This window comes from Numida meleagris, chromosome 4 (assembly GCF_002078875.1).
Source record: "Numida meleagris isolate 19003 breed g44 Domestic line chromosome 4, NumMel1.0, whole genome shotgun sequence".
Taxonomy (NCBI): Eukaryota; Metazoa; Chordata; class Aves; order Galliformes; family Numididae; genus Numida; species Numida meleagris.
The window spans coordinates 13,874,782-13,892,016 of NC_034412.1; the positions used below are offsets into that span (position 1 = coordinate 13,874,782).

At 35.8% G+C, this 17,235-nt stretch overlaps 1 protein-coding gene across 2 annotated transcripts in view; it reads right to left on the bottom strand.

Annotated features, from left to right (window-relative positions):
- PLOD2 (procollagen-lysine,2-oxoglutarate 5-dioxygenase 2) overlaps window positions 297–17,235 on the bottom strand; it is a 53,807-nt gene continuing 36,868 nt past the window's right edge. Inside the window, exons 10-20 of one of the 2 annotated variants that reach the window (XM_021397080.1) lie at window positions 15,715–15,836; window positions 10,753–10,857; window positions 9,340–9,465; window positions 8,076–8,217; window positions 6,803–6,865; window positions 5,362–5,475; window positions 4,927–4,992; window positions 3,908–4,012; window positions 2,899–3,045; window positions 2,553–2,678; window positions 297–1,438 (exon numbers count right to left, since the gene is read on the bottom strand). In XM_021397080.1, coding sequence (XP_021252755.1) covers window positions 1,283–1,438; window positions 2,553–2,678; window positions 2,899–3,045; window positions 3,908–4,012; window positions 4,927–4,992; window positions 5,362–5,475; window positions 6,803–6,865; window positions 8,076–8,217; window positions 9,340–9,465; window positions 10,753–10,857; window positions 15,715–15,836 — 1,272 coding nt within the window. In that variant the 3' untranslated portion in view covers window positions 297–1,282. The remainder of the gene's footprint in view (window positions 1,439–2,552; window positions 2,679–2,898; window positions 3,046–3,907; window positions 4,013–4,926; window positions 4,993–5,361; window positions 5,476–6,802; window positions 6,866–8,075; window positions 8,218–9,339; window positions 9,466–10,752; window positions 10,858–15,714; window positions 15,837–17,235) is intronic. The other variant, XM_021397078.1, reaches the window with a different exon arrangement.

A 17,235-nucleotide genomic window follows, 5' to 3' on the forward strand; every position in this document is an offset into this window, starting at 1 on the left:
GTTTAGATCAACAAAAGCTTCTCTACTTAAAGAAAGAAAAAAGATGAGAAGCATCCACCCTGCTGGAGTTCTTCTGGAAGTTTAACACGAGGTTTGGGGCATTTGTGCCAGTTAACAGAAGCAACTTAATAATAACACAGCAAATGGGCTGAAACCTGACAACGCTTCAAGAAGCTCCTAGCAATCTAAATATGTCTGCATTTCCTTTGAATATATTTATCAAAAAATATAATTTCTGTAAGAACAACGGCAACATGCAAAAACTACTTAACACAGTCAAGTAAAAAGCTGTTACATTAATTTTAAATACCCTTTATTTTTCACAAGTTTTTCCAACACATTGTGCATTTTGGCACGGTAGACTTTGAGATAGTTTGCTTCAAGTTTCTTTAAATTACAAACAGTAGATACAGTAGGATTATTTTAAACGGATTTCTTTAAAACAAATGGCAAGTTAAGACCCTTAAGTTTAAAAGAGGTTTCCTCAATTTTCTTTTCCTGATAGAAAATTCAAGTAATTTTAAATAATAGAAAATTGTCTTTACAAAATATCCTGCTATTAGAATTTATCAGCACTGTGAAAATAAACATCAAATTTCCAGCATCAATTGGGTGCAATTACACATTTAGAAAAATAACTCATTTAAAATGAAGGTCACTTGGTGAAGAAAAGTAAATTTTCAAGAGGATGGGTTCTTCAAACAAATTACGAAAACACTTTTTCTTAGCTAAATTATTTGTTACTCCATCTTTGTATTTTTTTTTCCACTGTCGATGAAAATGAACTAAGAAAACACATCACCAAGATGTTTTCCCTTAACTATACACCAGCTTATGCAATTATTGCTTAACTCCCAATGACTGTATATGACATTCACTCTATACTGTTTTTACACTGTGTTTTTTAATTGGTTGTTACCAAACACACATACCACACAACTTACAGAATTTTTTTCAGATAATTTTGCATCTAGGATGTTTTTTTCCCAACGAAGGATGAATTCATTATAAAATATTTTTCCGTTTTCCCTCCTCACCTACTTTAAGACAGCAGAATGGAAAAATAAGCAGGACACGTTTACTTTGTAACTCAAGGCTCAGAGCACTTATTGAGAATCTTCAACAATTTAACAACAGTTTCTTTTTTCATTCTTTTAGCCCAAAGTAACCTTGCTGTCTAGGAACAGTAACTTCGTGTATCACCATCTTCCAGAAGAAAACTATAAATAAATGTTTATGTAAGGAATCAAACACTGATGTTGAAGAGGGCAAAACAATAAAATTAAGGGTCAATAAATGATACTGCAATGTATCTTGTGCCATTCAAGATAGGAAGTCCTTCATGTAAATGAGTAAGTCTTCCTGGGTGCATGAAACTCCATCCTTTCCTGGGTGATTCAATGGAGCAGTTGTACCTAAGAAATTTACATCCACCTCCCTGTAGCAAAAATTAAAAAAAAAAAAAAAAAAAAAAAAACAAACCATCACCACACTCATTTACCTTGTGTGTTTATATGACTAGGCTTTTTATATTTATCCACAATTATTAATAAGAGGCTTTTTAAGTTTTGTTCTCTTCAAGTAAAAAGAAAAAAGAAAACACCACCGCTATCCATAGAAGCAATATCGTTAAAATGACACCATGTTCAGAACAATATGTAACAAGCAGACTTTAGCAACAAAAAAGATTTCCCTTTGCTTTAGCATTCCCTGGATATCAACTCATTCAAGCAGCATCTCTGAGGAACAGTTCATCAGTAACAGTAGTGTAGACAATACGAGAGAGGAGCAAATCAATGTTCATAGGTCCACCTTCATGCAAGACAGCATTTAAATAAATTTTAAATAAATTAACCTGACTGTTGGTTTCAAACTGAAGCAGTGTTTTCTAAAGGAAGAAATCATACTTATGGGTGTAAGGTAAGAGGGGCCTTACAAACAGAACTGTTCAAGCTTCTCTACCAGTCAAAGCTGGATATTACTGTCACTGCCTCGTCTACCTCCATTCCCTGGGAGCTATTTTATTTCAATCAGTACCAAACTAGAAAATAATTGACCTCAGGATAATAAAAGTAAACAAGAAGAACAGCTGAATTTTTTCATTTTGTGGTTGATCTAAAGAAGAATCTTAAAAAGCATACCATAAAGAGAAGTTTATCTACTTGGTAATATTTTAAACAATAACTAAATAATAATGTTTTAAATAATTGAAACAACTGTTTTTTACTGCAAAAAGATGAAGATTTCAAAAAATCTTCGTTTCAAAAAATCATTTTGTTAAAAAAGAACATCTCTAAAGTTTAACAAAAACTTCTTCCCAGCACCATCTGAAGCCATTTTGACTAATTCAACTTGACTGCATTAACAGGTCTAGATCCTGTAACTGAGAAAGTTAGTACTCAAAAACATCCATCAGTAGTGTATCTGAATGTTGCACACATTTATCCCTTCAACACTGTCTTTAACCGTGTCTATTTGGGTTCTTGTTTGGAACGTATTAGACACTAAAAGGATGACTTTTTTTTTGTTCAATAAATAACTCGCCAACTTACTTGAAAATCCTCTCCTACTTTGTTGAGTGCAATGTTGATTGTGAATGTAGAGGAGTCATGATGAGGTCTGAGTGATCGTTGTCTGTCAGGGCTATATTTTACAACAAAATTCAATAAAGCATATCCCTGAAACAAAATATACAGTCAGACTTCAGCATGTAAAATTCCAAGTCAGACACAGGGCTGTGGGTATTCTTTGCCTATTTACAACACAGTTAACAACACAACACTCAGCTGTAATACTGCTACATCACTTGTAAACTCACCAAACAAAGCAAACAGCTCAATAAAATACTTAGTCTCTGAATGGAATAAATAATTCTATCTGCAACTTTTAAACACGTACCTTAGTATAATAGCCAGCAAACACTTTTAGCGTTACTGGTGCAATGAACTCTCTTATGAAGTGCAGCCACTCGTTATCCAGTCCAATTTGCTTCATATGAATATCATCAGTTGGGACATTTTCATAACCTCCAGAAATACGGCTGTCCTAATGAAAACACCATAAATAGCCTTGAAATATGGGCATGGAATACAAATACGTAGAATCTGCAGAATCACAGAACTGCAACAGAGTAATGCTTTAGTAAGCGTATCTGAGCTTGATGCACAACAATCTCACAGACAGCTGCTGTGATATAAATTGCTGAGATGTAATGGGCAAGAACTGGACAATTCTTAGAAGGTGAGTCAATATTTGGATGTGCCGCCTGTCAATAAGGGTTTCACTAGGGCAACATTTTTAACTATTGAGATGTAGATGCAATGGAAGTTAAATTAGAGTACAGGCATCAACTTGTCATGATAATAAATATGTTAAAATACTTTCATCTTAAAAGTATGATAAAAAAAGTTTTTCTGGAGGCTCCAACCTGTAGTAAAATCCTGACTGTAATTCATCTCCTTCCAAATATTTGTGAAAATGACAAACCTTCCTGTTCTTAAAACTTTGATTTAAGCAGTAGTTAATACTTCGAGCTTGGTGCAAATACAAACACAGTAGTTCATAATGTCTGTGGATATCTGCTTTGAGGGACAAGTCTGATAAATCAAGACTTCAGAGGTAAGCTCTGAAGAGTTATCAAAGACCAGCCACTGTGGGATAACTTGGATAACTACTACAGCAGCTGTTGCTGTTAGTATCTGTATTCTCTAGTTCAAGGTTAAGTGAGGATGTCTCCAAATCTACTGAACGTCAAGCTGCATGGTAGACAAAATTCAGCATTTTATTCTACACAGCAGATGTCTCAGGTTACTAGCATATTGTGGAAACATTGTTTATTGCAGCACGCTGTGGCTTATTATAAAAGTACTCTCTTAATAAGGACATGTTTATAAAGGCTGACACTTACTTGGTGTTTTCCACCAGACCATTGTCCAAAATGTTCCATTTCTTCTACCAATTCATCACAAGCAGTGTCAGAAAATATGGGAAACCAAAAAACATCTGGACATGGCTACGAAAAGACAAAATCTACATTAATCTCTTTTAGTGAAGTTGTTAAACAGTTAAATTTATTTTCAGCTGCTAAAACAGCTCATTCCAAGGACATTTTCGTTTTTCTATCACTGAAAAAAAGAATCAGCAATTCTCTTTTGTGTCATAATTCAGACACATTTAAATAATTAAGTTTTTACATGGTCCTTAAGTGTATTCTTACAGAATTAAGCAAAAACTAAGAGCTACCTTATAAGTCATAACCCAGCATTAACAGCTCTGTCAATGTACCCAAATATTCTGTGCATTGGCTTGTGTAATAATTCCAGTCATTCACTTAAGAGCCATTAAGAAAAAATACTTTTAAACTGAACATGCTTTTAAATGTTCATTAAATGACTGTGGATAATTGACACAGAAATAAGCGTCTAAAGCTGGTACAACAATTATCTTGGAAGTGCTATTTACAGGCAAGCTACACAAAAGCCAGCAGCCAGACAGCAAAAGATTTAAGTATCCAGCAAAAGCCTTCATAGCCACAGACCTTATAGAATTCAAAGTGGGAAAAAAACCTCCAAGGAAAGCGTATTTAAGATCTTGCCTTATATATGCTTTGTAACAGCAATCTCTTAACAAAAATTAAGTTTTCTGCTAGTTGTACTAGCTTGTTCTAATGAATTAATTACAATTTTACTTTGAAGAAAGCAATTATTTGGACAATTCCATTATCCTGAGCAATACAGCAATTATTTCTTGGACTTATCTCAGTTTTTACAGTGACAGAAATTCATTAGTGGTCCAAAACCTCAAACTGTTCAGCCACAAACCAAAATAGCATTAGCATGGAAACAGTTACTGTATGCCAATTTATAATGTCAGTCCCACAGATAAGACAGGTACTACTTGCCTCTTTCAAACAATATTTATACCCACCTGTTCTACTATATTATCAGTGAAGATTTTTGAATAGTTGGGATTTATGTAGGTTTCCTTCCAGTCCTGAAAAGAATGATTTTAAAATATTCAGAATGCATTTAAGTGAAAGAAAAAAAAAAGCATTTTATTCTGTTCACGTGCCCTACTGAAAGGGCAAGAAACAATCAAACAATTTCCTATTACCACAGAAGAACTGGATCTCATCACATCTGAATCGTACAACCTGTTACATCAGGGCCATTTCTCATTACTGTTGTAATCAGTTGATGAACTGATATTAAATGGATGGTAGAGAACACCATTTATTGCACTAAATGTATGTTTGCACTATTTATTTAAATCTTTTCCATGAAAAGTCCTTAAGTCCCAAGTATTTAATAATATAAAGTTGCTTTTAATACAAAACTATTTAATCAATAATTAGGTACGTACCACAGGATTTTCAAATATCTGCCAGAGGTCATTGTTGTAGTGGGAGGTATTGTAATTGGCTGTGGAGATAAGCCTTCCAAATTCATGTCTGTTCGTAATGTACATGAAAACACCCTACACCAAACAGAGAAAACGTCATTAGCAAAACTGCCCACCTTAGCAAAACCAATGTTTTCAAGTCTTTTTATGCCTGCAATTCTTTTATAAGACACATCACATCTACAGAAAAACAAGTGTTGTTCGTTTAGTAGCTTAACTCTTCAAAAGGTTCACAGTAGTCACAAACTAGGGTTCATGATTTCTTGTTTACAAGCATTGATTGAATATATTCTTTAAGCAAGTTAAACCAAAATATATATTCATCATAATGCAAGAACATAAAGAAAAGAGAAAACAGAAATGAAGTGATTGCTTGTTTTCCAGAAAACCTAAGCAGACACACTGGAAGTACCTATTCTCAAACTGAAGAAGAAAAGACTAGATTCTGATTAAACACTGAAAAAAATAAGCTAACAGAAAATGTAATGGAAAGCAGAGCAAGAAACATATTTCAGAGTATTCACTTCATGATTCTCCTGGTGAATTGCCTGAAATAAAAAGGTTTTGGCAAATATAGCATATAAGAATTTTCAGATCAGGGTGCAAGATAAGTGAGCACTTTGAAGTATGTTCCCCTTAGCAAATATTGGAAATACATATGCAAAATATAAAATGTGGTAAGACAGTTTCATTATCAAACTATTAAGACATTAACAAAACTCGTTTGATTAGAACTGATAGCAGAAATTTGGGTGGTTTTGTGTTTTGTTTTTTTTGTTTGTTTGTTTGTTTTTAAAAAAAGAACTTGACTATTTATTTTATTAAATTCACCACTTTTCAGATTCAAATGTAATTTCAGAAGCATTTGTGGCAGGAAGACATTCCCCCCTGGATATTTTGTTATCTTTAACGCATACTTTTGTCTGAAAGAGAGTCAACTTGTTAGAATGATAATGATTGTTAAACACGTGCCTTGTTTTGGGCACCTATGAAATCATAAAGTAGCTGCAGCAGGGAGAATAAGGAGGGTCTGGCTCAGGAAAAACAGTTTAGATGATACTGATTTCATGAAAGCCCTGCGTTTAACGAGGGGCCCTGGCTGACCTGCTTGTCATTTGAGCTTTACTAGGACTGCTGAATCAATTTCAGCTGCTGGAACACAGTTTTAGCACACCTTGACCTCAGCAATGAGAAACCTCCCTGGGGAAATAAGAAGCCTATGTCACTTTGAGCTGGTCATGAAGAACCTGCCCCTGGTGCTATTCTGAACCTGACAAGACTGAAGAGAAAGATGGAGTGATATTTTGTGAGGAATAAGGACAGAGGAGAAGGATCTTCCTATGGTAAGATAACACTGTATGTAATAAGAACTAACGATTTAAAACAAAAAATAAAGCAACACCTTTGGGGGTCTGAGCATATGGAATGTTTCCGAAGAAGGGGAGTCTTTTTCCCTTTGTAAAGTCTAAAATGAAGGAGAATCATCACATCAGTTTTCTGATACATAGTTTCTCTGTTTGTCCAAGAACTACTAGATTTCCACAGTTACAACAGGGAAACAGCAGCCTTTGTCAAAAGCTGATACGCCTTTACAGACAACATGCATCTCCAAGCAAAGCTCACAACGGACATGTCAAAGCTGTTTCCACCAGCCCCTTCTTATCTGCTGCAATACAAAAACAAGCACGTACCGAATCATCTTAAAGCACAGACTGAGAAAGAGGAGAAAAAAAGGAGAAAGCCGTTTTCTGATGAGCCACAGTCAGATTAGTTGAACAAGCACATGGGAAGCACAGGTTCGCAATAACTGATGCTGAGAAGGTTTGAATACAAGAGAATTGGATGGGGACATTCTGAGGAATCAGTACAAACAAAAGAAATCATGCCTTGTTATGAGGGAATAAAAAAAATTAATACTTGCCAACTTTTCTTGTTCAATTCAGCAAAATTATTTTTCAATGCTATAGTGTCTGGAAATAGGTCTGGTTTAGCTCTTATTTGTTTCTGTGCTGAAACTAGTGTAAATATCAGCAGAAATGTGGATTTACATATTCATATTTTTACAGTACAAATAAACGTTCTGTCATTACTTACAGCTCAATGGAAGTAACAAATTTCTGATAAAGTTTTAATCTAACCTGGAAGAATTAAGGAGTAACTCATGTACCCCAAGAAGATTCCTACCATTTCATAAATCACTCAAGGCTTTTTATACCGACACTGTCCATTGTTATTTTATAACTTATATATTACATTGCAGAATGCTCCAACTTAGTCTTATAGAATAAAAAACTTCTAGCTAAGTGTGCAAAGTAAAGATATTCCACATACACTGATAAATTTTAAGGCATACATAGCAGGGAAGCCAAGCCTTCTTTCATCCTGTTGAGGTTGCACCACCAAGGAAGGTATTTTAACCTCAACAGGACGTTTCAGCATGTTTAAATAAAAACCACTATGTAACCAGTGTAGCAACATTGGAAAAACTTCCATTCTGTTCTTCAGCTATTTAAAGAAATACATCTGAAATGTTCCATGTCACAAAAATTGGCCAGTACTTTGAATTAGAAGTAAAATATAAAATCCAAGACCAATCAAGCAAAGCAATAAAGTGTAGCAAGACACAACGAAGTCTGTGTGCTTTTAAAAAGGAAGCAGTTATACATACACCTTACCATTTCCCTGGCATTCCTGCAGAGAGCCATATCGGGATCCAGCTTATCACGCATGAAGTAGTTCTTCTCTTTCATCTCTGATCTGAGAGTTTGGCCCTTAATCAAGTATATATTAGCCATATAAGGTATATTCCATACTCCTCTATAAAAGAAATAAAAAGAAATAATTTAAAGCCATGAAAACTATTTTGTTCTCTATTCTACTAAATCAGCATCTCTGTATTTGCTGACAAGACAAAGCAAGTTTCAAGGCAACAAAGTTGAAATGTTCCCAAGACATCTGAAAGACTACAGCTGGACTGCAAGAAACCAAATCTCAAACATAGGCATAGGCAGCAATTCAATTTTTAGAAAGTATTGTCATAAAAAATAAAAAGGTCAAATTCCCTAAAGTGAGTTTTAACTACAAATGTACTTCATGTTTCCACATTTAAGGTAAAGTCTTTTATATTATAATACTATGCTACACTGACAGATGGAGAAAATAATTCTAAAACTGGTTTTTTAAAAGTGCTTAAACACAGCTGTTCTGACCTCCTCACACAAACACCCACTGGCCGCAGCAGGCCATATATTTATGTGAGCTGGGCCAATATCAACAACAAAACAGTGCTGCTATAATGCATGCTTTGCAGATCTCCTTCCCAGAGCCAAGCCTCCAGCGCCATGAGCACATCCTTCAGTGCTACTGAGAACAAGCCAGTCCTTTTCAAGCAGTCAGTCTGTTCCAGGTCTTTTTGTTCTTCAAGGGCAATGAAAAGACATCACCCATGGGAAAGTAAAGCTTAGGAAAGGACAAACCTAAAAGCTATGCAACAAGAGTGCTTGTCAAGCGCCCTGTAGAATATACCTGACAAAGCATACAAGAAACAGCACAAGAACAAAGAAATTCTAATCATTCAGTTATGCGCTGATTAAACATTCACCTCAAAGAGATTAATTATTTGACGAATGCAACAATCATTTATTTTGACTGAAGTTTTGGGGTACAGTTTTGGGTTTTTTTCCTATTTCTTTGCTTTGCCATTTTCTGTACTGTGCACTTGCAGAGTAGAGTATCCAGACACTCAGACAGGTACTAGTCATCACTAAGTCCATTACTAATAGCTTGTCATGTTAAACACACTGCTTCAATCAATACTAAAAGTTGCACAGTGCAACTAACTTTAGACTCCTCCGAACTAACACCAGACTGTATAAAAATGTAAGAAAATGTTGTTAATGAGCACCTTGACTTTACAAATCAGCTTAAAAAGTTACTTACACTCTGTTCCCTTGGACAATGTCAATGTAATCTTCTGAGCGAGCATAGTAGCCATCTGGGCTCAAAGCACCCCAGAAATTGGACCAAAGCTTCCCATGACGAGTTACAAGCGGAGCAATTATCTTTCTGTGAAGTAACATATTCAGTAAGAAGATATGAACTGTGATATGAAGATATGTCAAAAAATACCAGCTTTTCTGACTTGAGTAGAGTGTAGCCAAAACACCAGTAACTATCAAACTCTGGAGCAGCTATTCTGAATTTGAGTTGAAAAAAAAAGAAAAAGGATTCAAGCCCCTACAGCTCAGAAACAACATCACTGCAACAGAAGCAATGATTCCTATAAAGCAGAGGTGGCTTGTATATCTGTCAACCAAGAAACACTACTCACAGCATGGTAGCATAAAAAGCATCACAGTGCCAGAGACGAGGAAAAAAACATTATAATGAAAATGGTGAAACTTCAGGTACAAAAGTGATTTCAGACTAAAATTAGCTTACCCAAAATTTAGTGTCAAAACAAGGAAGTCGAAAAGAACACAAAGAACAAAAAAACACTTTGTTTCAGAGGGTGTTTACTCGTAGATATATCTGGCAAGGTTTTTGTTTCTTCCACCTAGTGCATCTGGCTTTTACCCTCTCTTCCTACAGCAGTAAATATTACAAGGAACATAATGCAAAGGACTGGCAGCCACACCTTCACCTATAGTCCATCCTTTCTTCTTTTCATCTTCTGTGACACACCTGAGATACTACATTTGTTGCCAAGAGGCAAACACCACTAACCTAACAAGAGGAAATACTGATTGGCAGGAGTGAAGTGCCCAAACTGGGTATCCAGACACATGGCCATAGCCCACAGGAAAGTCAGGGTGCCCACAGCACCAGAGCTCAGTGAGATGGGATCAGGATGCCCCAGCTGGGATATAAAATGAGGAGAAACAGGTCATTACAGATGTTTCATCTCCAAGAAAACATGTCTACTATCGTATGACATTTATGATTCTAAAAAAAAAATAGGTAATATTACTGCAATGGTAGCAGTTAACTATAGGTTCACGTTTTCTGGTTTGGGGTTTTTTTTTTTTATTTTTTTTTAATTGTGTACACAACTTCGAAATCACTAGTCACTGAGATCTTGATTCACTTCATAAAACCTGTTTACACCACATCATTTTCTCTATAGCAACTCTGAAGCATCTAAAATTCATATCATCAATTGCTGCTTGACAGGAACAAAACACTTCATGAATTGTTGGGCTGCAAGCCCACTATGAGCCATGGCAATCGAATAGCACAGGTAAACAAAGAGGATCTAAACCAGCAAGGACAGGATTTTATTTTCTCTGGAAGAGCCCCAGAGAATCCTTTCAAGTTTGAAGAATTTCTGTAGAATCAGGAGATATACTACACCTGTTCTGTTCTATCAGTATCTTTAAAGTCTTTGGGTTTGTCAGTACAACGTCTGCATCTATGCTGAAGTAGTATTCACATGCTTCATCCTGGCGACAAAGGTCCCTAAAAAGACAAAAAGGAATGGTTACCTCACACGTGTCCAGAAGAGGCTGACAAATGCCAAAAAACCCACCCTACCCTAGTTGTACATTTCATAAAAAACCCTTTAATATATATACTACAATAGTCAAAGAAATATATCATAAATGTAAGGCAGACAGAGCACGTATCTATGTATTTGGCAGGGTAGACTTGCTAGGCAGCAGCAAAGTAGAATGAATTTGGCCTCCCTGCACCAACAGAACAGTAGAAGATCAAATGTACTTTTGAGAAAATGGAACAACTCCTCAAATCACACTAGAGCAGCAGCTTTCTGTCATGCAAATGGGATTATTGATTTTGTCTGTTCTCCCCACTATTATTTACAGAACATGTATTAACTCTGTCATAACAACGTGAAGCGTTCACGTTGTTTTACTTTCATGCTTTAAAGTGTCTACAAACATAGTTTTAGTTCAAGTTCTATTTGATTTGATCGTTTCTGATTGGTTTTCTGCAAAGGAAAGGAACTCTGTCACTTCAGGGGAAGTGACAAACGGTGGATGTGACAGGTTGCATACAAGTCAGTGACCACTGGCACAGCTCCCTGCTTACATCTCCTCCATTCCCTTCCACTGCCTAACCTAGCACTTAGCTCAGCACTTAGTACATCTCCTGTATGGATTATTAAACAAAAGACCCCAAACTTGTTGATAATCACATGTCCTTATGCTTAAAGGACTTTGGCATTATGGCTTTGTGGAAATTACAGTAGAAGGTAGGGCTTTATTATTCCATAAATTTCAGCAATCTTTTCTCTTCAAACTCAGTCACTCAAGATGTAATAATGACTTGAACCAAATTTTTAAAATACTGAAGTGACAAAAGTGGTGTTATTGCAACAAAAGCCAGTGTTTGGATGCAGATACAGTGTGTAAATCTTAGCTCAGTCTCTGGCTTTTCCTTTACTAACATCTCCTTCACTGAAAGTTTTCTGTCTTATGAATACATGCTTATATGACCACAATTCCTTAATCAGCACTTTCTCACATAATTGCCCCAATTGAAACTGGCAGGTTTTATTTCTGCCATAACACAGCCCAGCAATTAAGTCTTTATGGCATTTGCAAATTCCATTCAAAGCTTTACAACTACTGAATGCAATTCACCTGTATTTTATATTAGCATAATTACAATTATTAGTAGGAATCATTCATATTGCACTTGACACTAGTTGTTAAATTCATTCCAGAAATATCCAGCATCCCTATCCCCATTCCATTAATGAGGAAGCTAAATCTGAGAGTGACAGCTCTGTGCTGGTCCAGGGTTCCAGCCACAACATTGACCAACCTTCCCAAAAGCTGCAGTACAATATGCTGCTATAAATATATGAACAGAATTCATGTTTTTAATTATCAACAATGAGAACAAACAATCAGAAGAGATTTGTATTTTCTTGTAAGCAAACATAACTGAAAAATTATTCAGTTGTTCACATTATTTCAAAATGTATAGTCGTTCAGCTTCTGCCCTTTTTTAAATAACTAGAGTTTTAAAAAATCTCTTTCAATATGTTTTCCGCTGACAAAACTTCTGTTCTTCACTCACATCTTAATCCAAAACAAAACACTAAACTAAAAGTTTCAGATTAAGTTGTAATTGGTCATTCAGAAATACACTGAGATTTCTTTAAAAACATTACTACCATAAATAGTCTGGAAATGTAGCTATAGTACAAACCAGTGTGAAAGCTCTAACTTCAACTTACATAAACAAGAACATTAAATATATTTTTGTATTTATACCTATAGTATATATTATGTATGCTAACCTCTACAAATTACATTTGAAACTATTTAGTATGTATGAAGTCACAGCAGGGAACAAGTGGAAACTGCTTTTTAGCAATTCTCATGTGCATAGTAATATACTTCTAACTTAAACTCAACAGCCAAAATCTGTAATGTACTTTCTTTACATTCCTTCTGCCTAGAAACTATGACCAAATGTTGAAAAGAAAGCTCAATTTTTGTATGCAACTTACAGCCATTTCAGTGCAGCTATTCAGTAGACTTAGTAAATTGAACAGAACACAAAGATATTTTGTTGGAAGCATGAAGCTCAGCAGATTAGCTTACAGTATTTTGAAGTCAGAAAAATGTTTAACTTTACTGACAAACACCAGCCCATCTAGAGCACTGACTTCATCTAAGAAGGATCAGAATTGCTGTTCTGCACATTATCCCTTCCCCTGAGATCTCCTTGCTTATTTATAGGGGAAACACATTGTCTACCCAATTTCTTTAGCATTGAGTCATTTGTAGCTTGATTAGATACAATTTGAATTAGCAATTTATTATTTTCATATCCCTCACAGTTTGGAAGTACAACTCCAGATGTGGACTGTGAGCAAACAGGAGAGCATTCAGGCATCAGAAAGAACTCTGACAGAAAAGGTCCCTGGTTGACACAGACAGACGTTGCTGCCATTTAGGATCGCATTTTGCACTGCTCAGTATCCCAACCATAGCTATTGCTCCTCCCAGCAGAGCTCCTATCACTATCACTAAAAACAAATAAAGGTAGCCATAGAACAGATAAAGCACCAACTTTTAGATTTGCATTTCGGGCTTTGGTAACTTCACCACAATTGCTACAACTGGAAGCTATTGTAATCAGATATGGGTGGGAAAGTTGTATTTCTTTTGCAACACTGAAAGTTCAGAATGCTGAGACTGAAACCCAAAACTGCCCAGGTGTTCAAAAGAAGCAGTTCAGCAGAAGAAGCAGGAAAATACAAGTCTCCAACACTTGACATTCGAGAGAGATTTAATCCTTGCTCTTCCTTTTAACCACATCCAAGGTATTCACCCTACTCACAGGCTATCCAAGCCATCATTTATCAATAGCAAATGGGAACTCAGACGTTGATGTAATATCCTCTAACTTTCAAGAAGCACACAAGAGAGACAAAGTACATCTCAGAATCCAACAGTGAGATTTAAAAAAAACAACCACCATTAACCATTAAAGAAGCATTTGGAAGGAATACACATGCAGAGACAAAAATACTCAATGTGCAATTAAGATTTCTTCTTTGTATTCTCCTTTATTTTTCTTCTTTCCCCACTCCCCCTTCCTCCTGTTTCTGCCTGTTTAACCTATGCACTCCTGTTTGTTTATATTAATGAACCCTAATAACTCTTTGATGGTTATGCAATCTGGGGTCTTTTCCAAAATGTATCCAACTATCCAAAGCTCAGGAGAAGGATTTTCCATATTAACAGACAGCTAGAAAGTAAATACTTTGCTATTACTTATTAAATGAATGAGAAAAGCAGGCAGAAGTTTGCTGCATGGATATGGGTGGGGGGAAAAAAATAAGTTATTCTAATCATATTTCTATTAAATGTAAAAATCTCATTCACTAAGAACCTCATCATGATTTATCACCAGGTTTTACTAAGACAAAATGGGGGAAAATTATATACGAAGAAAACTGAGTAGCTACATTACACATTCAGAAGTATTCTCCTGAAAACAAACTGTGCCTTCAATGCCCAAGTTGTCTTCTGTTAATTGTAACTTCAAGCACTGAATTACATTAACTGTTTGCTGCATTAAAAAAAAAAATGCTGTATTAAAAAAAAAAATCACCGCATCAGATAAATTCCTTTTTGTGTGAAATGTGCAAGTAAGAATGCCAAATTCACTCTAAACCTACTAGAAATAAACTAAAATCAGTTAATTTGGAAAAACAGACAATTCAAGTGTCTGAAGGAGATGAAACACAATTACCAATTAATGTGTGGATAGCTGCAGGAGAAATAAATGTATCGATGTCTGCAAACCGAACCCTTAAAAAAGGTTTGAAGAATCTCTGTTACCAAGTTACTTCCATTGCAATATTAGTGAGAAACAAGAGAGGTTACATTGGAAGCTATCTGAAGAGTTGAGGGCTAATAATTTTACTGAAACTGTCTTTGCCATGAACATCCAAATTCTGAGCTAGATTTTCTGAGGAAAAACACAGTTGTTCCAGAGAGCTGCTGATGATTGGAAGACAGGCCAAGCACAGCACAAGTCAAAGGAAGCAGCAGATGACCTGAACCTGACCTACCCCAGCCAAAAGGAAAGGAGCCACCTTTGGTGACATCTGCATTGTTCACACACACGTAAGATCATACTAATGCTTTCTGTATGAATCATTTTGGGATGATCTCATCTCATATGCATTAAGCTTCACATTTCTACTTCAAAGAATTTGTGAATGTCATAGTTAACTGCTTAGAGTTTACTAAAAATAATGTTTCTTAAGAATGTGAATGGCTGCTTCTACAGCCATGGACATCTGTACTATTTCCTAGAAAGGCTTGGAGCTCAGCCAAATTTCATTTCCCAGTGGCTTCAGAACTACAAAATCTTGTTCAAATAAAACTCCAAGAACACCAAGAAGACAAGTCCCTTCTTTCAGCTGCTACACTCTGAAGCTCCAAATATAACAAAAGACAGACATTTTAATATATATTCACGTTTGTGGTGAGTATAATGTAAAAATAAACTGACATCTCTTATTTCTTCAGTCTGTCGTTGTCTGTGCCTTCATCAGAAGTCAAGGCAGTAGACTACTGAAGTACAGTAGACCTACCAGGAGATGTTTTCCATAAGTAACCAATAGCTTTTATATTAAACAGAAGCCATAAAATACTCATCAGTTAATACTTTATATCTAGGGCTTGTTCTAGACAAAAGCTTTCACTTCTGTACTTTAAGATGTGAGATCGTTAGTATTTAATATGCAAAATAATATACATTAAAGACAAAAAAAAAAGTGTTAGCAGATGCACTGTTATAAAGGATTTAGAAATTAGAAATTACATTCCCATGTTCCGGGCTTCTGCTTGACTCAGATTTTCTTCAGGTCCAACAATTTTTATATTTCTGATAATGTTCTTGGCTTTTTCCCAGAATTTCTTGATGTGCTTTTCATGGTAAACCTCCTGTAATCATGTTAACATTGTTTATAGTGAATGAAAAGTACAAATTGCTGTGAAATCATAAACACAGTGTCCAAGAACAAACTGTATTCTATCCTAAGCAAACAGATGGCAAGCAGTATTTGAAGATATTCCAGTATAGCTATCATCAAAAAAATCAAGTGCTTCAGTCCAAAGTTTTAGCAAGAAAACCCAACACATCAGCAATATAAATCAAAGCTGTACATCCAGACCAATGATGCAATTCACAAACTGTTTATGCAGTATTTTATCATGATTCTTGTTTTACAAACATCAAACTCCATCCTCAACCTCACCGGCACAGAGGAATCTTTATGTCCAGAAGGGGTTTAGAGAGAGGAGAGTTGCCATCAATGGTGCCCAGCCAGAGAAGGACAGCTGTCCAGTGCCCCAGCTCCAGCCCGCAACTCCTACTCTATTCTCCCTGAGGAGAGAGCAGCCAGTTGGAAGGAAGCATTCAGTGCTGCCAAGGTGGCTGTGAACAAAACCACACTCAAGAGTGCTTATTTAGAATATCATCAGCCTTTCCGAACAAAGTAGGCAAAAAAAGCTTGCTGGTATCATTTCTAGAAGCAATAATGGTGGCAGAAGAGGTTGAGATTAGAGTGCAGGGGTATTTGTCTATTATCTTGCTCTAATGTGATAAAACCAAATTTTATTTTTTCAATCAACTAAAAACGCTGCATTATCACTTTCTCAGAAAAGCAGTCTCAGTAATTGTCTCTTTAATTTCTCATTACCCTAACTCTAATTTAAGGGATCTCAGCAGTATACAGTGCTTCCAGACCACTGCCCTCATTTTTAGGTTTTGCTATAACGGATAACTTCATAGTAATTAAAGATAATGGTTCTTTCCCACCTATAATTAAAAAGCTATTCCGTCTTAAACTCATTTTGAACACCTTTTGACTTCTGGCTGAAGCAATGAAACCTAGCATACTCTACAATTCCTACATGCAGATCATATTTATGTCCTTAATAACTCCTTACCAAAAGGCATCGATAACTTTAAAGATTAGCTCTGCTTCTGCTCTGCTTCTGTTACTCAGGACTGTTGTGCTATGTCAACAGTTATGTCTGCCTAATTAAAAAAGGCAGAATTCTAATTTTTTCCTGACATTTCTCTTGCAACCTTGTTTTTCCATGAGACTTGCACATATGTCACCTCACTCATGCAAACAGTAATACTGAAGTCACTAGTGAAGTATAAGTATCACCAGATCATTAGATAATTAGCAAAAAGCATTAAAAATATTTCAAAAAGCAACTCAACTATACTGCCATTCGAGACCTATCTGGGCACAGCGGTCTTTCCCCTGGCACCCAGCAACAGCATCAAAAGAAACAGATAGGATATCAACAACAAAATGAAAAGGAAATC